This window comes from Chanodichthys erythropterus, chromosome 10, assembly GCF_024489055.1.
Source record: "Chanodichthys erythropterus isolate Z2021 chromosome 10, ASM2448905v1, whole genome shotgun sequence".
Classification (NCBI taxonomy): Eukaryota; Metazoa; Chordata; class Actinopteri; order Cypriniformes; family Xenocyprididae; genus Chanodichthys; species Chanodichthys erythropterus.
In genome coordinates, this window is record NC_090230.1 from 3,845,864 (window position 1) to 3,872,500 (window position 26,637).

Here is a 26,637-nt window from a genome sequence, read left to right on the forward strand (position 1 = left end):
ACCACCTAGAACATCATAGTAACATAAAACAATGCATTAAAACACAGAGAACAACTTTGTAACTACTTAGCAATAAAAACAATATAACAACTTTAGCAACTTTAACATTTGTAAACACAAACAACTGCTTAGCAACACCCTGGCAACCACCGAGAACAATAGCAGCTGCACAGAAATGCTCTAAAAACAATGAGAACACCTTAGTAACCACATGGCAATGCCCTAGCATCTACCCAGAAGACATAAGCTATTGCATAACAAACAACATTCTACACAGCAGCTTAGCAACAGCTTAGCAACTACCCATATTACCCTAGTAACTGCAAAAACAATGCACTAAAAACACAGGGAACCCTTTAGCAACTGCTTAGCAATGACTTAGTGTTTTATCAATCTAATTATAAAACCATTGTAGAAATAGTTTGAATAATATAACAGGCAGATATTAGGCCTCATGGCCTATTACATGACTGTAATAACTGTCACAAGGTCAGGAGCATTGGAGAAAGTCACTGAGTATTCTTTCAAGTTAGGGTTTTTTTCAGGACACCACAGGTGGCTGTGTACAGATGTCATGGTGAGGCTTCCCTCCTCTGGGAAGGAGCTGAGTTTCCTTGGAAAATGCTACATCTTACCTATGTTAGGGTTGACCATCATTTGGCAGGCTGCAACTATTAGAGAGAGAAAAGAAAGACCTAACTTTGTGAAACTGAGGGTGAATCTTACCAGAGAGATAAGTCACATGGTTATTGTAAAATAACAGATAAGAAAAGGGTATAAGAATTACACCCTGGCCAGAGACAAACTCAGAGCTGCAGGCATCTCAGCTTTGTTGCTGCGTTCAATAAAGTCTTATTTTGACATCTGGAACTCTGCCTCTTGAGCTTCATTTGCAAGGAAGAATTTTTTTTCTCCACAACACTGGCAACCCTGAACACCCAGAAAACTGCATAGTAATGGATAAAAAACACTGATGCCACTGTAACAACTGCTTACAAACACCCTGGCAACCAAACAGAAAACCCTAGCAACTGCCTAGAAATGCTCTACAAACCACTGAGAACACCTTAGCAACTGCAGTGTCCTGGCAACCTCCCAGAATACCCTAGTAACCGCAAAACAATGCACTAAAACACTGACAACACTTTAGCAACTGCATAGCAATGCCATGACAACCATTTAGAACTCATATTTTCTATAGAAAATGTAAAAGTTATTGTGCAATAATTATTAATTTTCTTTTATGCATGAACCACATAAACCTGTTTTAATGAAATATTTGTTTAAAGAAAAGTACACTGATAAAAATTATTTTATGAAGTAAATATTACAGAAAAAACTAATAATTTTTACATGAAAAAGTTAGTTCAGACAAGAATAATAAAAAAAATAGGTAAATTCTATATTAGTTCTCAATTTAAATAAATTTAAATAAATATCAACATTGTAAAATTAAGTAACAATTCTTTTAACAATTCTAACAACTCAACTTTTCTGATACTGGTGTTCCCATCATGCACTGGGCTTTGAATAATTAATGAGGTTGAATTTTTTCGCTGTTTTCCAACTGTTTTTACACTGTTTTATCACTGCTTTTGTGGTTATATTTAGTAACTTGCCATTTTGTGACATTTAGAGTTAATTTTCTACTCAAAATGCCACATTCACACTCAAAACGATCCATCGAATGTTACCGTCATTGTGTATTGTGAACCAAGTATTGAGTTCTCTCAAATAACGCATTATTTCTAACTTTTAGGTAGACATGGTATCTACTCAATATCTATTGTATTAATTACTTAGACGTTTCAAAGTAAAGCATAAACTTTACAAGCATGGTTTAATTCAGTGTTACGTTGTTTGAGTAAAATGTACTGCAAAAGTAACTTCAACTAAGTAGAAATTATTCAACCTTTTACTGGACAAGTTAAAATTACTTTATTTCCTTTGGCAATTTTACTTAACTTAGTTAAGTATAGTTACTTAATTCCATATTTAAAAATTTACTTAAAAAATATTTGTGCAAAACTTGCAAAAGAGAAATTAATTAAATGCTTGTTTTTTACAGCATACATGTTAAGTTAGCTGTTTTAGGTTAAATTATTTTTACTTTTTGGTCGCTGATTAAAGGTGCTAAAGAGGATGTTTTGTTTTATACATTTTTGCAATATTACTTGAAGCTGTCTTTACTAACTGATAAAAGACTATTTATTAGGTGCACTGAAAGGAATAATATTAATATACTTCATCTGTGCACGAGGTAGGGCCTTAAAAACATCAGCCAATCGTTTACGCTTGTCAATCACTGCCGTGACGTTCCTTGTGAGAGACGAGCGCGGCTGTGCGCTCCAGTAACTTTCCACACTCCACAGGCGCCGCATGCGATGTTTTTGTCAGGAGACAGGAGTAACAACTGCAGATTATGAGTTACCTGCGGTGAGTCCGACATAATGAATCCACTAACACAACACAGCGAATGCCGGTGGTAAACACTCGTGTTCCAATACTCGTGCACGAGTTTTGGGAGGCGTTCTCTTGAAATGAGCTGTGAAGGAGGGGGGCTGTTCTTACGCATGCACTCATTTCAAAAACTCACTAACAGTCTTTGGTTTCTCAGTTGAGGAAAAAAATCCTCTCTATCACCTTTAACACCTCATAAAAACGTTAGATTATGAAAGATTATGATGCTATATAAATGCTATTAACACACATTATCTGTTTAATCAGTTTTTTTTTTAATGGTCCAATGAAAATTATTATAACTTATTATAAATTTGAATTGCTTAGCACTAGCATGAGATGTTCTCCATTTATTTTAACCAATCAAAAAATCGAGATTCTGAAACCTCTCTGTTGGTGGATCTCACATCTTTTCCCAGATGGTTGTAATACACGCAATTCTAATATTATATTTAGTATTATAAGGGAAACAACAACAACAACAACAACAACAACAAAACATAAACTGACACTAACACTTTTTTTCCACAATGATAAATGGCATATTATGCAATTAACTCTAAAATCATCAGGTATATCAGTGAGAGAGTGACTCATGACAATTTATAATGGATCGTGGCACCACTGGCAAAAATATGTATCTGAGTGAGATGGCTCAAGAAAAGAAGAAGAACAAGAAGAAGAAGAAGAAGAAGTAAAAAAAAAAAAAAAAAAAAGGTAGCCCAGGACTTGATTTTGTCCATGGAGAATTTATTAGATGGTTGTGGTTTGCTATTGGTGACAGGTTGTCCCGCCCTTGTGCCAGTAAACACGTCATCAGAAAAGAGATGGAAGTTATTTTGATTCAAGATTACGAGGACACATGTCATTAAAAAATAATGCGCATGGATAAAGCATTTATAATAAATTCTTCAATATTCCATTAAAGCTGCGGTCCGCGATTTTTGGCCCTCTAGCGGTTAATAAACAGAACTGCACGCGTCTTGCGGAGGAACATTCTAGCCAGAGCTACTTTTCTCTGTGTATGTCTATGGCGAGTCACGCAGTTACTGTGATACTCTGCGGCGGTCCTACCAGTCTGGTCTGAAATAGTCCGAATATAAACACTTATTATAAGTGTACCATAATGATTCAGGATAAGACAAAAACACGGTTTGGAAAATGGATTCATGTTGTATATTCTCATTATATAATTTTTGTAAATTTTTAACACAAAAAAGTTGCGGACTGCAGCTTTAAGAAATAAGAATTGTCAGTTTTGATTTCATGGTGAATTTAAGAAATCTTTGATGTGTGTTTTCCTTTCAAAATATAGTGAAAGTAAAAATAAACGCAAACAGAACCTACGCTTGAGTAAAGTATAAATATTACTTTTTTTTTTTTTTTTTTAAGTAAATAGCACAGTTTTATACTTCATTATCTCAGTCTGAAATACTGTCTGTAGTATGGAGGAGTTCCTCAGGGTTCACTGCTGAGCCCTGTAGAGTTCGAGAACTTTACCCAGCATCCTCTTCGCGCTCAACATGGAGGAATTGACGGTGGAGGTCCGTGGCTCCAATGGAGCTTATTATAAGGTAAATACATTATTTACTTGATTCTCTCTTACTGCACACACGTCTTTGTCGGTTAAGACAGTGTGGATAGTAAAACCCTCAAGAAAATATTGGAAAGCGAACTGTATCATGTACTTTTAACGCGCATAAATAGTAGGCTACTGTTCTTAGTGTCTGTTAGCCGTTAGCCGGTTAGCAGCTGCGCAAGGATATTGAAATAATAAAAACATGACACCATATAATGCGAAGTTTTATTTGACCTCGACTAAGTTACATATACAAATTTTTTTTCATTAGGAGAAACAGATTTAAGGTTCAAATAACTGACTTTTGGTTTCACTTTGTTCATCTGCTAACTGTTATTGAACATTATTTAGTCTAGGCGTTCGATTATGTCGTCTTTTAACGATTATTATGAAAAGAACCATAACAAATGCTTAGATAAATAGTAATTCTATTTAAATACCAATATAAAAGTCAGCAATTGGTCGTTGTTAAACAAACCTGCTATTGGTCATGCTCGTTAGCTTTACTGTTATTGTGTTGAAGCACGCAACCCATTAACCTTCCAGATACATTTATAATGCACATGAAACCGTTTTATTCGAACAAGTTTAATTAAGTTTCTCATATATACGTGTAGTTAAGCTAAAAAGATGCCAGGAAGCTCGTATTCATAATTTAAGGTGTGGTCAGACATGATCAGATCATAAAAGCAACTTGTGTCCTGCTTCGACCAGATGATTCCGCTGTGTCAAGAAATTTCAAAGAAATCTCTATTAATTTGAGGCGTCTTTGTACAGTCCTATTAAAGTTAGTATGCTTACTATGTTATTACTTTCTACTTAATATATACTTTAAGTCTAGTTGAAGCTATTATTCTGTCTCCATCTCATCCTTCAGTTATTCTGTGCTCGTCAATTTGCTCCATGCTTATCTCCATGCATGTCAGCTGTTCACTTTCCATCTGCAGCTGTCATCCAGCACAGCAGATATTTTAGCACCAGTCTATTTTGAGATGAGGCTTAAGAGATACCAACTTCCATTTTGGAGTCAGTTGCCATTGAGAGGCAGTGCTGACTAGTCAGCTGATCTTAATGAAGTATCAGTTTGTTTAAATATAATATCAATTCCATTTTATATTTGATTGATCACACCTTATAATTAGTCCTACCTAATATTAAACAAAACAATACTCCTTTTTTGTAACACATTTTAATGTTATTCATCAAAGTACTATTTATTAAAACAAAAAGCGCTGTGAACGTGTAACCAAACTTCATATAATCAAGCTCTCCGATGTATCTTAAGTTATTCGTTAGACTGATTCTTTAAAAAAGTGTCTTTCTCATGTTGAACTACACTGGTCATGCTATATTATTTTTGTGTGTGAATCCAGCTGGGAAAACACAATTAGAAAGTATTTTATTTAGATTAAGTCTTTTAAATTGTTTGTATTTACATATAAATTGTTTGTTTCTTACATTTATTCCTTTTATTTCAATTACACAAATCTATTTTAATAGTTTTAGTTACTAATAATACTATAACAACACTGAGTACAACAGGATATTCAAAAAGAAAATGTTTCAGTATTTCAGTTTTTAATTTTCTATTATTTTCTATTATTATTATGTTGGCTTGACAAAGTTAAAGCTCAGTTTAAGCTTTCTTGTTTACATTTATTTTAATAAACACTAAATCTTATTATTCCAGGGCTTTGTCAAAGACGTTCATGATGACTCTCTCTCCATTTCATTTGAAAATAAGTGAGTAAAAGCTAATAGTTCACAATTATAAAATATTGCTTATGAAATGAGCATTGGCAGATGAGCATCATTATATGAAAATGATTTTCTCAGCTGGCAACCTGAAAGACAAGTCCCCTTCAATGATGTGCGATTACCACCTCCTGCTGATGGCAAAAAGGAAATCACTGAAGGAGAAGAAGTGGAGGTGAGTAAATATGTGTATTATCAGTATTCTACTGTCTTTCACAACAAGAAGCACTCTTAACAAGTGGATTTTGCTGTTCAGATTTACTCCAGAGCAAATGAGCAAGAGCCCTGTGGCTGGTGGCTAGCTAAAGTGCGCATGATGAAAGGAGATGTGAGTATGAGACGCATCACGCTCGCTCAGTAAACTTTCTGTTTCCACTGAAGATGTCCTAGTTCACTTTCACTTTTGTTTCCTGCAGTTCTATGTGATTGAGTACGCCGCATGTGACGCAACCTACAACGAAATAGTAACATTTGAACGTCTCCGCCCAGTCAACCGCAATAAAGCTGTGACAAAGAACACATTCTCTAAGTGTACCGTTCCTGTCCCAGATGATCTCAGTGCAGCGTGAGTATTGACCTCAATAGTTTGGACACAACCATTACTATTATTCTAATGTGTAGTATACAGTAATAATTAATACACCAACATTTTATAGTTAATATTTTTAGTAAATTTTGTGAGGTTTTTGTAATTTATTTCCCATTCACATCCATTAAAAAAGGCTGTAAATGACAGCCTTATGGGCAGCAAATTTTTTTTTTTTTCTGACCCTGTCCCAAGTGATTCCTGTTGCTTCTCTTAGAATCCTGTCTAATGAAGGCAAAACGGCCCAAAATATAACTTAAAGTATAACTTAAATAACTGTATTGCAGTAATGAGGATCACTATGGAAGCTTCTTTTCCCAATGAAATAAAAAAAATAAAAAAGGTAATCTGACAAATCTGACTTTTTTCACAGAAATGTGAGAGAGAAAATCGCAACTGCAAGTTGCCAAAATTGCGAGATATAAACTTGCAATTCTTTTTTTTTTTTTTTTTTTTTTTTTTAGATCTCATAACTCTGACTTTTTTCTTGCAATTCTGGAAAAAAATGTCAGAATTGCAGTCACAAATGTGAGATAAAAGTCTAGACAAATTATGTTTTTACTTTTTATACCATGATGGAAACAAGCTTTTATAGGATCACCGCCGAGAATGAGAATTAAAAAAAAAAACATTTTGATGCATTATTTTTAAAAACATAGATTGACAAATTTGGGTATAAAATGTGTTTATATTATTTATATATTATATTGACAAAATAGTGTTAAGTTTTTCTTTAAGCAGAATTATGTTTTTCTTTTTGATTTTGGGTCAAAATGTGACCTGCAATAATTGTAATTCATCTGTGCTAATGCAACAATATTGGTTAAAACCATTAACTAATTTCTTATTTGCTCATGTTAGATGTGAGAATGAACATGCCCACAAGGATTTCAAAAAGGCGGTTGGAGCCATTCGGATTGTTTACAGCCCAGAGCAAAGTGAACTGATTGTACTGGTGAGTCCCAGTTAACCATGACATTTGTGTAAGTAGGTTTGATTATGACAAACGCTTAATCCGCATTCTCTGAACACCACTAGTCCATGAATGAAGCCACCGTCAAGCGCGTCTCCCTGCTGAGTGACATGCATTTACGGAGCATCCGCACAAAACTCATGCTCATGTCCAGGAACGAGGAGGCCACAAAACATTTAGAGGTACATTATTTAAAATTAAGTTTTTAATTTATTATTATTATTTTTTAATGCATTATTATTTGTTTATTATTACAATTATTTTGTTTTTGCCAGTTTTATTATATTTTTGTTTTAAATATGTCTATTTTATATTTATTTGTTTTAGTTATCTTGGTACTAAACAAAAGTTAAAACAGTTAAACTAAACGAAAATGAAAAATGTGGCTTTGGCAGCTAAAATGGTTTAAGTTCAAGGTTGTTTTTTTTTTTTTAGAATTTATTTTATTTCAGGTAACAAAAATAGTTTATGGTTTGTTCTACTTTTAGTTAATGATAATAACAATTGAGTTGCATACTGCATGGTTATGTTAATACTAAATGAAAGTTAAAATCCAGTTTAAATTAAACGAAAATGAGAAATTTTGCTTTGGCAATAAAATAAGTTAAATGTTTTTATTTTTATATTTATTTCATTTCAAGTAACAAAAACAATTTTTATGGTTAGTTTTAGTTAACTATAATAACCCTGTAGTTGTTATACAATATTCAGAAAGTTATGTTATTACTAAGATTAAGTTAAACAAACTAAACGAAAAAGAAGTGTTTAGGGCCGCTTATATATATATATATATATATATATATATATATATATATATATATATATATATATATATATATATATATATATATATATATATTTTTATATATATATATATATATATATAATTATTTTTATATATATATATATATATATATAATGCTTATTTTTATATATATATATATATATATATATATATATATATATATATATATATATATATATTATTATATATATATATATATATATATATATATTATATATTAATGTATGTAACGAAAATAGTTTTTAGTTAATGATAATAACCCTACAGTGTGTAACTCAAAAGGTTGTAAATAAACTTCAGTTTACAATTTCAAATGTGAAAACATGTGAAACCAGTGAACATGAGCATGTCTGTGTACATGTAGTGCACAAAGCAGTTGGCCTCAGCGTTCCAAGAGGAGTTCACTGTGAGAGAAGATCTCATGGGTCTCGCCATCGGAAGCCACGGCAGTAACATTCAGCAAGCCAGAAAGGTGCCGGGAGTGACTGCTATTGAACTAGATGAGGAGACTAGAACCTTCAGGATTTACGGAGAGGTGCGTCCGCTTTCTGTCCATGATGTCATTTAATCAAACCGGTTCCTTGGAATGGATACAATGCATTTTTAAATGTTTCTTTACAGAGTGCAGAGGCGGTTCAGAAAGCAAGAAATTATCTAGAGTTTCTGGAAGATTCGGTGCAGATTCCTCGTAATCTTGTTGGTATGCATGTTTGTCTTTTAGAAACAGTTTGTATAAAGCTTAAAGTCAATGTGAAATATTTCAGAGTTCAAAAGTGTAATTTTAGTATTATTTATATACTATTTAGTATTTATTAATATATTTTTTATATTTTCAGTGTTTGTTTTCATTTTAGTTTGTTTTAGTAATTTTATATGCTTTGTTACATTTTAATAACTTTAGTACTTCAACGTAGTTATTTACTTCAGTTTTTAATCTAATTACATTTTATTTCAACTGCACTTCAATTACCGCAAACAATGCAGTAGTTTAACAAGCAAACGCAAATGTTTTGTGAGAGAAGTCACTTAGTTTAATGTAATTTTGACTTTAACCATCAACAGGGTAAATTTTTAACATCATTTTGACTTTAACCATCAAAACTGTGTGTTGACATCATTTTCATACGAGTTTTCCCTTTGTAGGGAAGGTTATTGGAAAAAATGGCAAGGTCATCCAGGAGATTGTTGATAAATCCGGTGTGGTGAGAGTGCGCATCGAAGGCGACAATGACAACAAACTCCCCCGACAGGAAGTAAGACAACTGAGAGAAGCACAAACAAGCAAGCCAGATCAATGTATACACACATACGATAATGCATTTTTTTTTTTTTAAATAGGGAATGGTGCCATTTACATTTGTTGGAACGAAGGAGAGTATCAGCAATGTGCAGGTCCTACTGGAATACCATATTGCTTACCTAAATGTGAGTATTAGAGAGAAATACAGCAGCCGTGGTGACAAATGGCCGGTGATATTTGAGAAACTCAAGCGCTTGTTTGGGATGCACAGGAGGTCGAACAGCTGCGACTGGAGCGGCTGCAGATTGACGAGCAGCTGCGTCAGATTGGGATGGGTTACAGGCCTGCCCCAAACCGACCCGCCGATAAGGACGAGAGCACATCTAACACCACCCTCCATGTCAATCGCTCCTACTCCGGGAGGGGCCGCGGCCGCCGGGGTCCCGGATACACGTCTGGCTATGGTAGGGCTTTTGTTTTAAAACATTTCATAAAAAAAATTAAAGGGTACACTGGCAAAATGGGCTTTCAATAAAACTGCCTATGCAGTAGAAATGCGGGGGGAAAAAATTTAATTGCTGCTACATGACTAGAGAAAACACAGACAAAAAGGCTGTTTTCTTCCTTTTTGCCAAATAATTAGGAAAACTTATAATGCACTGGACAAATTGTCGTCCAAGGCTACTCACACTAGTCTGCTATGGATAAACTTATCAGTCAAATACTGCCTTGATTCAGTAGGAAGTATTGCTTAGCAAACTATTAGTCATAATTGTGTTGACTTGTATTGTTCCTGGGTGCAAAATTCAAAGAGTGAACTTTTAGCGGGAGTGAGTTTTTCAATTTCCATCCAGCGCGTTGTAGGCAGGCGCTAATGCTTGCAAAGAATCATAAATATATGCAGAGATTGCCAAGACAAAAAATTGGAGTCAACATTTCAAACTGGATTACCACAAACAGTGTTTTAGACCAAATGGAGGGGAAAACTGAAAGAAATTGCAGTTCTGTCAGCTCTGCCCGAAGCAAAACGGCATTGTGTAATAGGTAAGAAAGCTGTTGCTATAGTTGCTATATAGCTTTTACAAACTGATATTGATTCTTAAATCCCAAGAAATAAATTCCAATAAATCACAATAAGTTTCAGATTTCAAATTCTGTCCATTTTATTATTAAATTCAAAAAATAAATACCGTTTTAGTGCTGTTTAATGTGGCGTGACAGCGCACGTGAACTGATCATCTCCTCTGCTTTAATACTAGTTACCGCATGAAACAAATATGAATGAACATCTGAAGGTATGTTAAAAGATACCACTTACCGTAATCCATATCATGTCTCATGTAGTTGTGCAATCAGTGTTTCAACCACTGAAACATGTCAATAAAACAGTGTACAATATGTCACATTTACACCGGGAAAACCATATTCAGTGACCATAAACTTGTTAGACAGCTAGAAAAATTAAATCTAGAGAGGAGCATTTTGTTAAATTTTGCACCATATTTTTTATTTTTTATGACAGCCACATTTAAATTTTTTTATTTTATTTTTTATGGAGAACATTTTACATTTAATCAATTAGCAGATGCTTTTCTCCAAAATCGACTTACAAATAAGAACAACAGTAACAATAAAATCAACATGAGTGCAACAGTATGCTAGTGCTGTGTCAAGTGTCAGTTATTCCAGCAAAATGCTTGTTGCAAGGATTTTTTTTAATAGAGAGAACAGAAATAGAAAGTGCTAATATTAGTAGAAATATAATAACAGGATTGTAAATTATTAACTGAATCGAATCATGAAATTTGAGTCAATACCCAGCTCTACAATAACTGTTCTGTTATAACTGTCGTGGGTGGGAAACAAAAATGCACAAGTGTAATCTGTAGTTTTCACAAAAGCCCTGGAGCTGTCAAAAGTGTTTTGCGTCATCCAGTGGACTTTTGCTGACAAATAAATGTGAATTTCTTGTTCTAGGTAACAGAGTAAACATTGCAGATTTTCAACCCGCTTTTTAATTGTTACAATGTCAGTAATGTATGTAAAATGAACAAAGTTAAACTTTCCCATTTTTCATCACTTACAGGCACTAACTCGGAGCAGTCGTACGCTTCTGAGACCGACTCTGAGCGCAAGGAAGAGCTGAGCGACTGGTCCCTGGCAGGAGAGGAGCCCGAGCGCAACCTCAGACAGCAGAGAGACAGCAGGAGGAGACCGGGAGAAGGCCGGGGCCGAGGACGTGGAGGACCTGGTGGCAGAGGCCGTGGCTCAGGACGTGGAGCGTCCAACTCCATTAGCTCAGGTATACTGGATCCCTTCCATACTTTAGCAGTAACACATTTTATTTACCAGCACACATTTTAGGGCCCTATGAAAACCATTTGACTTTTTCCCAAATTCTGTTTATATTTTCCATTTTAATGGGTTATTTAAATGTTAATTATTAAAAAGCATGTCTAATCATTTAATTTGATAAAGTTTTAGCAAGGGCACAATGAAAAATGTGTTATTTGTTTATTTATTTTTTTAGAAATTCTTTGTTGACTGTTTAAATTCCTCTGGATTCTGTGTTTTATGATTTATTACAAACCCATTATCAAAAATAGTGATAATCAAATGGATGCATAAAACTTTGGTCAATTTTAAAAAAAGCTCTGTGTCAAACTGAATGGTTTGACACAATTTTTGAGGCACTTGCTATGTGAACACACACAAAAAATTGTATAGTTGATTCAAAAAGGTTAAACAGGGCTCCAGACTGTGACCTTTTTCTTGTTGGTGCGAGTAAATTTTGTTAGAGGTCGCTCTAGTGTGACCACCATATTTCCCAACTGATAAGAGCTGCCATTTCTGTTGCACATGAGAAACATGGACCGCTTATCAGCTCGGACCAATAATAGACAGTACAGCACGAGCTCAGTACAGGTTTACGCAACAGTGGGAAATCCAGTGAGGAAAAAGTTTGAATTTGCAGGAGAATTAATAACGTCGCTGCAAGATCTAGTGAAAAGTACTTTCATAAAATGGCCACGATATATATATATTTTTTTATAAAGTTGCCAGCCAGTGCCAGCATTTATGATAATTGTCACAATTTTTTATGGTCCCCAGAATATTTTTGTAGTATGAATATCTGAACATGCAGTATATCAAAATAAAGAACAAAGCCTCCATCAAAGGCAGGGAAAGAGTTAATAAATCATTTCCACGAAATGGAACAAATGCTTAATTGTGACCACGGTATCCTTTTTTGTTTTTTTTTCACGTCATGTATGGAGCTCTGAGAAGCTTCAATAAAATAAAACCATTTTCTTAAAAATAAATAAATAAATATATATATATATATATATGTGTGTGGCATTTGGTAGCATCAGTATTTTAAAATCTAATTTTAAGAAAATATTAGTTTTAAATTTTTTTTTTTTTTTTTTTTTTTTTTTAACAGGCAAGCAGCACTGAAAATTAAAAAAAAAAAAAAAAAAAATCATTTCACTCAGTGGCCATCTTTGAATCGCCTCTCGGACATCCAAATGCAGCTCCTATCTCTTTGAATGGGGAAACATCAAATTCTCCAAAGCTGTTCACCAAGCTTTTGATTAAATTTCATATTTGAAATATAACCAATGAAATCTGACGACAATTGTCTTATAAATTTTGTTTCTAAAAATTTCTCGAATCATGACAAAAAAAACGGTATTATTCAGGCTGGGTCAACCTAATGTGCATGTGCAGTCCTAAATGCGCGTCTCTTCAGCTTCATTTTGGAGGTGTGCATCTGACTGTTTCTATAGAAACTGGAGCTTCTAACGGGCGCTGCAGTGATGCGATGACTTTACCAATCAGCGATTGGCTCTTATTTAGAAGGCGGGACTTATTCCGCCATATTGCGCGTTGCACTTTCTCCCATTCAAAATGATACGAGTGACATGCCTTGTGTTATTCTATAATCTTTGCTTAAACAGAATGGTCAAAAGGGACAATAAAAAATAAAATGTTACCAAAAATGCATGCTATGCATGCTGCATTTCACAGTAAATATATATATATATATAATTTTATTTATTTTTTATTCTATTTTTTTTTCCAGTCCTGAAAGATCCAGATGGAAACCCATACAGTCTGTTGGACAACACTGAGACTGATCAGACAGCAGACACAGATGCCAGTGACTCCCAGATGAACACCAACCGCCGCAGACGCTCCCGTCGCCGCCGCACAGATGAAGACACCACAGTGATGGATGGCATGAGTGAGTCCGACAACGCCTCCCTCAGCGAGAATGGCCTCGGTAAGGACATAGCCTCAGAGGATTTACTGAATCGATACTAAAAATCTGCTGATTTAATTTCATTTATTGATTATTTTGCCCAATGTTCTCCTCTAAATAGTGTGCAAAATAAATGCTATTAACAAATATAAATGCAATACACTAAATAATGCACAATTTTTGCAAAATGTAATGAAAAATTATTGGCTTTTATGGAATTTAGTTGGAATTAAAAACACTGAGATAAATTTCACAAACTGCAGCATTCTCAAATGGCTTTCAAAACGGTTATCAATATTTAAGGTCAGGTTTTGCACCGATCTTTTGTAGATGACACTGAAGCTAAACCACAGCGGCGCAATCGTAGCCGCCGCCGCCGTTTCCGCCCTCCTGAGGAGAGGCAGCCAGGTAATGACGGTATGAATTAACACTGGGTTCGTGTTAATCCAAGCTGCATGGCATTGAATGCCTTGAATAACATCAGGCCTTTAAATTGAACTAGAGCCCACATGCAACATGCCAGATCACAACAATAGTTTTTTTTTCTTGAGGAAAGTTATCAGCTATTTGTTACATTATTACAGACATTAGCCTGACATAACATCCAAAAATTATGTTTATCTTGAACTTTTGAATCCATTTATTCTTATTGGTTACACAATTGCAGATAACGTTGGTTTATAAAGCTGTAGGTATTAATTTGCATGGTTGATGTAAATGCATGTAGGTCTTTTACATTCTCAACCTAGAAGATTCAGTCAAAAAGGAGATTGTCCAAGCTGTCTGTTTACATAGAGTGAAATCGAATCTTCCTCTCCGCCACAGCTCTCGAATCTACTTGTCATCACATATCGGATCAGGTTCAAGGTTTCTTGAATCCTGCATCCAATTTGAAGGGCACATGAGATTTGAGAGCTTTGGCAGAGGAACATTTTCAGTACTTCATTTTAGGCCTGTTCCACATACAAAGCTGTTTTACCCTCATTTAAGAATAATAAAGATGTTTTACGAATGAAATCATTGAAATTTCTTGCAGTTACTGTGGCTGACTATATATCAAGAGCTGAATCTCAAAGCAGACAGAGAAACCCAAGAGACCTGAGGAAGAACAAAAAGGATATGGTGACTCTAGATTTCTTCTTTCATATCTCGCTGTGATTAGCTTTGAATGGGAGAACAGGAAAGCATTATTATGCATATAACATATTACTAATTACACATTAATGAATATGATTATTAATAATGTTTATAATTATAATAGTATTTAATTTGAATGTTGGATATTTTTGTTATTTTAAGTGATAAATTAAATTATAGCAAATATTTACAATTTAACTATTATTTTACTATTAATCTTTTTGTCTATAGCATATTTCAAATAGCATATGTTGTGATCCAGGGTTAGTATAGTTATCTAACACTACGATTAAACAAAACATTTCCATAACTTGAAATAAAATAAACTTTGAAATAAAATAAAAAAGTTTTTAATATTGTATTTTATTTTAGATATTCAAAATGAAACTTCTCATTTTCATTTAGTTTAACTTAATGCACTAAAATAACTAAAACTGAAATAATTTTTTTTTTTTTTTTTTTTTTAGAAAAAAATTAAACTGACAAAACAAAATTATTAGAACTTGCAATGAAAAATATAAAAATAAAAACCAATCCAAAATATTAATAAAACCTATAATAGTATCTCAATTATATTAATTGATATTAATTAATATTATCTCAATGTGATAGCTGAATGAACTTGTAGCATATACAAACCATTTGTCTTATTTAAAAAAAAATAAATAAAAAAATTTAGATTTGTAATATCACTCATTTATCAGTTATAATGTGGCCTAAAAATTTACATTATTTTATATTGTTTATGCTTTTCTAATCTAAGGTCATATTTACATGTTTCCCTCAGTCATGGAAAACCTGTAAATATTTCTAAGCTCGGAAAGGCATGAAAAATTTGATAAAAGCTATAGATGTTTTCTAGTTGCACAGCTTTAAAGTAGTTTTAAAAACCCTTGTGCAATAATCACCACAACTGGAAAAGTTGTGGAAACCAATTGGTCGAGGTGCTGTATTTTGATTAAATCTGTTTCCTGTCTTCCGCAGGGTCAAGTGGAGTTCATATCGGAGCACAGCCCTACTGAAGCTGTGAGCAATGGCCCCACCAAAGCAGACGATCAGAGCAAGACACCACAAGCTTCCGCCGAGAAGGCGCCAAAAGCCAAGCCAGCTGTTGTCAACGGAGTCTCCTAATCAGTTCGGTTTATTTCTCCAAACTCATAACCTTTACAGTTTTACAATAGTGCTTGTACAAGCTTGCCAAAGATAGACGTACGGACTTCCACATTCTCGATTGCACTTTTCAGTTCCTTCACTATGGAACAGATAATTACAATGGAAAAAAAAAAAAAGAGACGACAAAAAACAAACAAACAAAAACCTTAAGTCACACCTATGTTCCTGATCAGATGTTGTGCCTTCAGAGCGTAGTTTCAACTTAATGTTGGCTGGCTATAGAGAAAACGAACAGAAAACAAACAAACAAACAAACAACTTGTCTGAAAGACTCCCAGACATCCTTAGCTGCTTTTTGTTACATTTTAATATGCAACCACTTCTTCACGAGGGGTTATGGGAAAAGGATGTTTTGCACTGAATAGTCATTTCTTGACCTTTGGAATAATGTTAGTCTGGAAACTGGTGTGCTAACTCTGTCCATTTTAAATGCTGTATGTAAAACACTTCCTGAAAGATTGAATTTGGGTTTCATCTTTTTTTCTTGTTGGGTTGTAATGGTGGCAACCGAGACTGTTTTGCTAAAGGAGCCGTTTTTTTTTGGTTTATTTATTTTAAAAATGTACAGTATTTAAAATTAACTTGGCAGTTGTTTTTAACACTAAGCTGTCCGAACTTCTTAGCACGCAAACTGCAAATTTGGACTACTGAAAGATCAATTTCCAGATGTTCTGTTCTGTAAACTACGTTCGTTAGTCTTTATGGGTTTTTTTTAAAGATCATTCTGGTTGTTTGATGTGCAATATGTTTTGTATGCAGGTAGTTCATAAATAAACATTTGATCTTCCAGCCAACCTTTTAAAGTTGGTGTATTCCGTCGTTTTGGTCTTTGCCTGTCCAAACAAGGCTCCTGAATATTTCAACTTTCTGTTGTGTAAAGGTGCGGCCATTTTTCTGTGAGGGCGAAAGATTTTACCACCTGGATTTCGCAACAGGTTCAAGCTGGTTACAGGGATTCACCACCTTGACCAACAGAAAGCTGTTTGGTTTGAAAGTGACTTCTGTGAGAGCTTCTTCATACATCGCTACACTATTGACAATGGGTCTGCAAAATGTTGTGAATATTCATGACTGACCGCACCTTTAGTTCAAATGCTACACTCTGCAACAGATTCCATTTAACCTTTTCAATTTTTTTGCAATTCAACTGATGATTCTTTCAGTATTGAGGACATCTACACTATAATCCTAATTGCCGAATCCTAATATTAAAATATTTATATATTTTGGGCAATGTTTTTTTATCATTCATTACATTTACCTGCAATTACTTTTTAATTTTGAATATGTATATGTATTTACAGATTCATTCAAACTGAAAACTCATCAGTTCAAGTCTTTGACTGATTCTTTTAAAAAAACTCGTTCATAGGAATCATTGGCTCATGAATTAGACTACACTGGTTGTGCTGTACTGTATTATATAGATTCTTCAATGTCAATTTTCTTCTTGTAGTCGTTTGACAGTTTTTTTTTGTTTTTTTTTTCAATTGCTAACATACTTTTGTCCAATCTGTAGTCACATTTTCAAAACTCCAAACACATTTAGCAGAACATCTGTCTGTTGTGGCCATACCATTAACACAATTCATGTCGTTTTCACACAAAATGCAGTCTATTAACAATTGTCAATTGCTTACATTTTCTTTTCATATAAGCTTACCCCATACCAAAATCATGGATCTTTCTCATCTTATTTGCAAATGCTTAAACATAGCAAGTCAGAAATGAAGACCCAATGTTCCAATCTTTAAATATAGGATACAATCTATGCTTTTGCAACAACAGCTACTGGAAAAGTACTGGGAAAAAAATATATAAAACATACTGAAACAATGATAAGCATTTTTAAATAGCAGATCACTTAAATATTTAGAAATTCCAAAATTCCAGTCTCAGTTGGAGACAGAGTCAGGTGTTGAACTTATTTTCATTACATGGACACACAGTAAAATAGGACTCTTTGAATCGGATTTGTTCAATGTGTATAAGGAACAACACAGAGGAGCAGCGTAAGAGAGAAGAATAGATGGAGGAGAGGAGAAGTTGGATCAGGACAAGGGTGAAGAGGTATGGGAGAGGAGGAAGAATGTGTGCTGGATTGCGCATCTCTATGGTTTTCCCCTTTACACATGTGGAACCTATGAAAGCTTATTTCTGCCATGAATAGAAAAAGTTAATTGTGTCTTTAGCTCACAATTCTAATTTTTTTCTCTCAATTTCTATAGTTTACATATCACAATTTTAAGAAAAAAAGTCAGAATTATGAGATGTAACTCACAATTGCAAAAAAAAAAAAAAAAAAAAATTGTGAGATAAAACGTTACAATTACCTTTTATGCTTTTTCATTCTGTGGCAGAAAAAAAGCTTCCATAGAAACCAAAGGCATGTATGTTGGATTTGTTGTTGATCAATGGCAGCAATTTCATGTCAGTAAAAGCTTCATGTAAATCTTTCACTACAACGATTCCACTACCACTCTTCCATATATGCAGAATATGTGGTCTGCGTAGGGCACCAACTAAAAAGGGGACACCATCCAACCCTCTATGAGGGCACCATCAACACCACACACCCATCCCCAGAAAGAGATTTCAACAGAGGGGCCAACTGAAGTTCTGCAGAGGGGATTCATTTGACCAGTAGCTGCCCTGAGCAATTCTGTTACTTTCTTCTTCTTTTTTTTCTACTGCACATTCTATAATGTAATAGTTGCTATGTTGCCAAGAATGCACACACTCAACCAAAAATGAAGAAAGGCTTACATGTGAGCATTCTACTTTTACTGCAGTAAAAGGAAACTGAATTTTAAAAGCTATGGATTTCATATTTTCTGTTGGTAAAACTGAAACATGACAAGTAATGCAGTTTTCATAATGCCATCAACTGTTAGTATTTTGACAGTCATTGCGCTTTGATTGACTTTATGTTCATGTTGGACAGAAAACTAGTTCTAGTGTTTGACAGAACGACTCAATTTTGAAAAAGGTTTTTAGCATTTTAAAATGTAGAGTTTGTTTAATTAACAAAATATGGTTTTGGGCAGAAAATTTGCTATTTTGCTAATTGTGTGATATATGTGTGTTGCTGTGTTAAGAGTTTAGAAAAAGTACTTTTAAGTCTTGGTAAACGCTTGTTAGCAATTGAAAAAAACTGTAATTAGATGTTGATTTTCTCGTTGAAACTTCAGAAAAGATGGGGAATTGACTTTTTGACTTGACTGTTCACACTGATGAAAGTGGCCCACATTGAATTTAGATTAAATATGATTTCACAACAGGTTCCAGCTGGTTACATGGATTCACTGTGTTCAGCAGAAAGCTCCTTGGTGTGAACTGTGCTTCATACATCATACACATGATAGTGGCCCATATTGGAACTGAATTCAAATGATAAATATTAATTTTCATACAAAAGGAGATCTGATTGAGATGACAACATGGTGTTTAATGATCAAGTAAGAATTCAAGTGCATCAGACAGGGCTCATTCAAACATTCAATGACTGATCTATTTCTTATTTTGTCCATCAAGTAAATCTTTAGCCTCGTTGATTTTTGTTGCCAGATATGGGGATCCACCTGCCGAAGAAATGACACTGACAGCTCAGAGGAATTTAAATACTGCAGAGTTTTGCACCTTTTGTATTTTATGATTAAGCTAAAACAAAATATGAAGCCTTGAAGAAAGTCTCACCTCGGTCAGGATGGTTTAAAATCATCAGTTTTCTGTGTGCCTCTCTGATCTTGTTTTTGTTAGCGGTAGGACTAATGGAAAGAGAATGAAAACCTTAAGAAATGCACATGGGTCAAACTTTGTGCAGACCTTTCAGTCTAATGTTGTTTTGAAATCATTTGACATTTATTAACATAAGTTTATGGCTCAGAAAGCAGATTAAAGGCCAGGTAACACAAAGGATGAGAGGTATTACTAGTTTTAGTAATCATTCTAACTCTATGAGTCCACACCACAACTATAATGATAATGACAGAAAAATATTGTTGGAATTACTTTCCGAATGTTTTTTTTTTTTTTTTTTTAGCTGATGAATTATAAAAACATTAACAGCCCCACTTAAAAGAGTGCAAGCATTTAAAGAGGCAGATGACAATATTGAAGCACGCTTATGATAAAACAACGACATTGTGTGTTGATGTGGACGCTAATATAATTAAAGGGTTAGTTCACCCAAAAATGAAAATGATGGCATTAATGACTCACCCTCATGTCGTTCCAAACCCGAAAGACCTCCGTTCATCTTCAGAACACAGTTTAAGAGATTTTAGATTTAGTCCGAGAGCTCTCTGTTCCTCCATTGAAAATGTATGTACGGTGCACTGTCCACGTCCAGAAAGGTAATAAAAACATCATCAAAGTAGTCCATGTGACAACAGTGGGTTAGTTAGAAGTTTTTGAAGCATCTAAAATACATTTTGGTCCAAAAATAACAAAAACTACGACTTTATTCAGCATTGTCTTCTCTTCCGAGTCTGTTGTATATATCCGCTTTCACTCCACAGTGACGCTGCTTCTTCTTCTTTCCTGTTTTACAGCGGTTGGCATCCAGCTTATTGGTGCATTACTGCCCCCTTTTGTTCCAGACAGTGACACAATTAGGACATCTGCGACATGCACACCTATGCACCATTTTAAAAAAATATAGCAATACCAAAATACAAAATGTAGAATAGCTTGAATACAGCATGCGTCTCCCTCAGACTGTAAACGAAGCTCAGGTGCACCAGATAACACGTCATCAGCATCACTGTCTGGAGCAGAAGGGGGCGGCAATGCACCAATAAGCTGGATGCCAACCGCTGTAAAACAGGAAAGAAGAAGAAGCAGCGTCACTGTGGAGTGAAAGTGGATATATACAACAGACTCGGAAGAGAAGACAATGCTGAATAAAGTCGTAGTTTTTGTTATTTTTGGACCAAAATGTATTTTAGATGCTTCAAAAACTTCTAACTAACCCACTGATGTCACATGGACTACTTTGATGATGTTTTTATTACCTTTCTGGACATGGACAGTGCACCGTACATACATTTTCAATGGAGGAACAGAAAGCTCTCGGACTAAATCTAAAATATCTTAAACTGTGTTCTGAAGATGAACGGAGGTCTTTCGGGTTTGGAACGACATGAGGGTGAGTCATAAAATGACAATTTTCATTTTTGGGTGAACTAACCCTTTAACTTTATTATAGTTATCTTTATCGTTCTTGGTGTGAATGGGTCTTAGCTATAACTATAAAGTTCTAACTTATAATTCTTTAACAACATCCACACCACAGCTACAAGGACACAGAGCAACAGCTCACTGGAATCATTTTCAGACTGGTTTTTTTTTTTCGCTTATAAAAACAACATTAATGTGGATGTAAACATATATCCACCGTGTGGATAAGTTGATTTTCTGACATTTTTTTTTTTTTTTCAGGCACATTTTTCCAATTCCAAACCGCATCAATCTTAATAACTACTAATAATTTTATTTTAATCATTTTTAATTGATATATAATTGTTCATGAAGGCTGGGAATGAAAAACGCTTTACATTCAGGTGTGCTTAATTATCAGGCAGGTTTTCTTTTACAGGCAAAATGAGCCAAAAAAGATTTTAATTTTTGACTTTACAGTACAAGTTATTAAATGCCCATGAGAAGGATGCAATACTAATGCAATACTAGAAATTGCAAATTTAAAGCATGACCAACGGACAGCAAAACACTCATTTGGTCAGCAGGGTCAGACAAAAACAAGGTGGAGAAGAAAAGACACGTGTTAACTGCTAAAGAAATAAGAATGAAGGTGAAGAATGAAGTGTGAAACCATCAGGAACCCTTTAGTCTCCAGGGTCACCATTTTCAAGAACTGCAACCTACTTGGAGTCTCCAGAAGTGAAAGGTGTCAGGATCTCAGAGACTTAGGTGAGCTAAAGAATCCTAAAAAATGACCCCACTTAATGAGAATCACAAGCTGAAGTGTAGTAAAATACATGAATACTGTTCTTTTTTTTTATAGGCTTTAAGACAGATTAAGGACTCTTGAAGGACCCGCACCACATCCTCTTGTACCACAGTTAGAACAATTCATCTTCCAGAATCTGGCAGTAACTTTTGGAAGATATTTTTTTTTTTATTCCATATCTGCAAGATATTTTTACTTTTCAGGATAGGAGATGGACTAAAAATGAACTCCCACACTTTACTGCCAGATTCTGGAAGATGAGTTCTTCAAACATTGGAAGAAGAGGAATGTTGTGCTGGTCCTTCAAGAGTCACTCTCAATCTGTCTGTCTATAAAGCCTATTTATAAAAAAAAAAAAAAAAAAAAAAAAAAAAAACAGTATTCATGTATTTTACAACACTTCAGCTTGTGATTCTTATTAAGTGGGGTCATTTTTTTGGATTCTTTACCTAACCTAAGTCTCTGAGATCCTGACACCTCACACTTCTGAAGAATCCAGGTATGTTGCAGTTCTGGAAAATGGTGAAGCTGAAGACTAAACGGTGATGGTTTCACACTTCATTCTTCACCTTAATTCTTAATTATTTAGCAGTTAACATGTGTCTTTTCTTCTCCACCTCGTTTTGCGGTCCATTAAGTTTGCAATTTCTAGTATTGCATTAGTATTGCATCCCTCTCATGGGCATTTAATAATTTTGGACTTTTCGTTCTGAGTTAAATCTCTTTTTTGGCTCATTTTATTTATAAAAGAAAACCTGCCTAATAATTATGCACACCTGAATATAAGGCGTTTCCAGCCTTCATGAACAATTATATATCACTTATAAATGATTAAATACAAAATTAATAGTAGTTTTTAAGATTGATCAGAAAATCAACTTTCCTAATAATTCTGACACAGTGTATATTGTTATAGTTATCAATCTTAATATGAATGAGCCTTGTGTGTACATGTCTGTAAAGTGCATGTTTACATAAAAAAAAAACAACAACAATGGAAAAGCAGTGCAGTGGAATGGAACAATTGTGCTCCAAGCAGATTTTAGAAATAAAGGATTAAATGTGGCCTAACAGATTTGAAGAAATGCTCAAAATTGAAACTGTCATTTTGTACATATTCTCTGACTACAAATTAATGACTTAAAACAACTACACTGTATTATATATTCTACACTGATGTGTAACAGGGTGGATCGTAACATGATGGAAATGTAAAGTAAAAAATGCTGTTAAGTAAAAACTGAAAATGTAAAAAAAAAAAAAAAAAAAAAAAAAAAAAAAAGATTTTAGAGTCAGCAGCAGTCTACTTTTGAAATAAAATGATTGGAATTAAAACCTTTTTTAGATATTTCATTTAATGCAATTCAACCATTTTCAGGCGACAAATAGCACTCTGATATAACTGTAATTATAATGTCTTCATCTGTGTTATGTTAGTATTTATATTTTCTGTTTTCATTTTCATTTTTAAAGTTTTAGTAATTTTGTGCATTTTTGTTTATTAACACTAGAAGTCCCAGAGAGCAGCCATTTGGCTTTTCTACCTATAAAACCCGCAGGACAGCCGAATGGCTGGAAGGCTTTAGGCTAATATCCTTAATCAGCTGTGAACAGTTGCTTTTGTTATGTAAACAATGTGGGGCCATGCTGAGCCACTTCAAGGAAACTTGTGTTTCACTTTGCCATCTTAGGGAGAAATCAACACACATGTTTTTTTTTTCCTTTGTTGCTGAGATCTATTGATAAAAATAGTACAAAATAAAATAAAGAAACCAACCATTTGTACAATAATATTAAAAAGTGAGTGAGTACATTCCAGCAATCACTCACAATCCTGGCACTGCCTGGCAATATATTATAAATACATTTTGTATATATTCATTATATATTAATCTTATATTTGAAATACATCATAAGTCCATTTTTAAAAGTGTTTGAAAGATGGGTTCAAGTGTACTACAAGTGGTAACTAAATACATTTTTCTATACAGAGATAGTATGTTAAAAGCACATTTTAGTTCAAATTCATGGTGTCTCAAAATAGCACAGTTGAGTACACTTAGATGTTCTTAAGACTATCTTAAGAAGTACTAAAGAAGAGCTTTTAGTATATTAAGTACAAAATAAGTGCACGGAAATAGAGCACTGAACATTATGGAAGTGTAAAAGTGTACTAAAATAAAGTGTATTTTATTGCACTTTTTTTTTCACCTGGGTAGACACTCCAACACTTTCCGTTTGCAATAAGATTATTTTTATTACCACACTGGCAGATATTGATCATTTTACTTAAGTAAAATGCACTTAATTTAGATCCCCCATGGAAACAAGACTAAATATCATATATAATTTTCTCATATAGAAAATCCATCTTGATTTAAGATTTTTTTTTTAAATTTACTTGAAATAGGATAAAAAAATACTTAGTATGAAAAGCATTTTTGCAGTGTGAATGAGTGAGTTAACTTTTTAAACATCACTTGCACTCCCTCATTTCAGGGTTAACATACTCAGAGTTTTCACTTAACCCACTGCAAAAAATGCTGTTCTTACTTAGATTTTTTGTCTCGTTTCTAGTCAAAATATCTTAAAGTTCTTAAATCAAGATGCATTTTCTTGACAAGTAAAAATTATTTTCTTGTTTTCAGGAAAAATAAGTCAAAATTAAGTAAGTCTTTCCTTAAAACAAGCAAAATAATCTGCCAATGTTGTAAGCAAAATAATCTTATTTCAAACCAAGAATAAGCTATATAATCTTGTTTTCAGTTTGGACTAAGATTATTTTGCTTACCCCATTGGCAGATTATTTTGCTTGTTTTAAGGAAAAAAGTACTCAATTTTGATTTATTTCTCCTGAAAACAAGGAAATAATTTGTACTTGTCAAGAAAATGCTTCTTGATTTAAGAACTTAAGACTAAAAACAAGACAAAAATTCTAAGTAAGAACAGCATTTTTTGCAGTGCCTCCTTTCTGAAACCGGCTCATGGTCAATCAAGTTCTCTGCTTTTAGCAGCCCTCCCTCCCCCACACATACAAACAAGCCACCAGCAACCATTCACACACACACACACACCCCCAACCCCCCTGCAGATTGCTCAGGTAATGACCATATTTACACATGAATTGATGCTAATGATAGCCAAAAGACTAGCCAGTTAGCATCCACTTGGCTAAAGGAGGGTTACAAATCTCTGGGACTTCTAGTGTTAAATGTCTATATAGTTTTTATTAATTTTTATTTTAGTTTTTTTTAGTACATCAAGTTATGTTTTAGTACATACAATTAAAAATGTTGTTTTTATATTTTATTTAATTAACGTTTATTTTATTTCAACTATCAATTTTTAATGGCTTTAGTTAACTATAAAAACCATGTTCTTAATGATTAAATATTTGTATTATTTTGTGTAAATACAGGCTATATCTCAACTTAAAGGGATAGTTCACCCAAAAATGAAAATTTGATGTTTATCTGCCTACCCCCAGGGCATCCAAGATGTAGGTGACTTTGTTTCTTCAGTAGAACACAAATGATGATTTTTAACTCCAACCGTTCCCGTCTGTCAGTCTTATAATGCAAGTGAATGGGAACACAATCAATAAGAGTCAAAAAATATGCATAGGCAAATCCATATTAAACCCTGCGGCTGATCGCGCTCTGACAACGGCATTGATGTCTCGCATTCATTGAAGTATACGTGCGAGACATTACTGCCGTTACCAGAGCGCAATCAGACCTCACTAAGCGAATGCTGAACGCAGTTGGACATAGTGGTGTATTAGAGGTAAAAAATTATATAAATAATGTTTGGTTTCTCGCACAAACCGATCATTTCGTGTCTTAGGACATCAATGTGTCGTCACGAGCCGCAGGGTTTAATTTGGATTTGTCTATGCATATTTTTTGACTCTTATAAATTGTGTTACCATTTACTCGCATTATTTGACTGACAGACGGCAACGGTTGGAGTTAAAAATCATCATTTGTGTTCTACTGAAGAAACAAAGTCACCTACATCTTGGATGCCCTGGGGGTAAGCAGATAAACATCCATTTTTCATTTTGGGTGAACTATCCCTTTAATACAAGCAATTTTAGTATATAATATGATACATTCCTTGTTGATGAATATCATATGGTTTATGAAAACACAGACTACATAGACATAGACTAACATAGACTACCTGACACCAAGAATAAGGGAAGCTTCTCTCCTGGTCATCTTTGGTTCAAAACCACCTCTGTAATATCCGCTACCAAAAGCCTGTCACACATATATAATTTGTTTGTTATAAAAAAAAAAAAGTTATTTGTTTGAGTTTATAGAGACATAATGTGAGAAATATAACTTGCAGATTTGGATGCTTCCAGAGCTTGTTTCACTTGAGGCTCCATATGTTTCATGGCTTGCATTGCATAGCGACCTGTAAAAATGGGCCAACAGAAAACAATCAGGCTTAATTAATGAACAGATGGAACTGTATAATGTTTCTTTGCAAATTCATCATACTTTGCTGGAATCCTACCTGCAAACCCAGCTGCTGCCAGGGTAAGGCCCACGGCCACCATGGTACTGGCCTAAAATACACAAAACAATAACCCTTGATTGTGCAATTTGCATTAATTGAGAGGCAATTTGCATTATTCAATGCAACCAGACATCAGACACGTCAATCATAAAACATCCCTT

General features: G+C 34.1%; 2 protein-coding genes across 3 annotated transcripts in view; one reads left to right on the top strand and one right to left on the bottom strand.

Annotated features, from left to right (window-relative positions):
- The first annotated feature begins 3,929 nt into the window (after positions 1 to 3,929).
- Positions 3,930 to 16,536, top strand: fxr1 (FMR1 autosomal homolog 1). Of its 2 annotated transcripts, XM_067395831.1 has the most exons (17): positions 3,930 to 4,034; positions 5,730 to 5,782; positions 5,876 to 5,969; positions 6,051 to 6,122; positions 6,211 to 6,359; positions 7,242 to 7,335; positions 7,419 to 7,535; positions 8,523 to 8,693; positions 8,780 to 8,858; positions 9,302 to 9,411; positions 9,497 to 9,583; positions 9,670 to 9,862; positions 11,485 to 11,700; positions 13,486 to 13,686; positions 13,996 to 14,073; positions 14,702 to 14,787; positions 15,787 to 16,536. In XM_067395831.1, exons 1-17 carry the CDS (start codon positions 3,984 to 3,986, stop codon positions 15,931 to 15,933), a joined length of 1,998 nt encoding a protein of 665 aa, XP_067251932.1. In that variant the 5' UTR covers positions 3,930 to 3,983; the 3' UTR covers positions 15,934 to 16,536. The 2 variants fall into 2 exon arrangements, with proteins under 2 accessions (XP_067251932.1, XP_067251933.1); XM_067395832.1 differs by lacking the exon at positions 13,996 to 14,073.
- A 2,869-nt stretch (positions 16,537 to 19,405) lies between these two features.
- The window catches only part of dnajc19 (DnaJ (Hsp40) homolog, subfamily C, member 19), a 7,721-nt gene continuing 489 nt past the window's right edge, over positions 19,406 to 26,637 (bottom strand). The window contains exons 2-6 of the mRNA XM_067395842.1: positions 26,474 to 26,525; positions 26,301 to 26,371; positions 26,132 to 26,211; positions 19,672 to 19,742; positions 19,406 to 19,556 (exon numbers count right to left, since the gene is read on the bottom strand). Coding sequence (XP_067251943.1) covers positions 19,486 to 19,556; positions 19,672 to 19,742; positions 26,132 to 26,211; positions 26,301 to 26,371; positions 26,474 to 26,525 — 345 coding nt within the window. The 3' untranslated portion in view covers positions 19,406 to 19,485. The remainder of the gene's footprint in view (positions 19,557 to 19,671; positions 19,743 to 26,131; positions 26,212 to 26,300; positions 26,372 to 26,473; positions 26,526 to 26,637) is intronic.

Coding starts and splice junctions, on each gene's coding strand:
- fxr1 (XM_067395831.1), top strand. CDS start 3,984: ATGGAGGAATTGACGGTGGAGGTCCGTGGCTCCAATGGAGCTTATTAT. Junction 4,035..5,729: donor CCAATGGAGCTTATTATAAG/GTAAATACATTA, acceptor TTATTATTCCAG/GGCTTTGTCAAAGACGTTCA. Junction 14,788..15,786: donor GGAAGAACAAAAAGGATATG/GTGACTCTAGAT, acceptor TGTCTTCCGCAG/GGTCAAGTGGAGTTCATATC.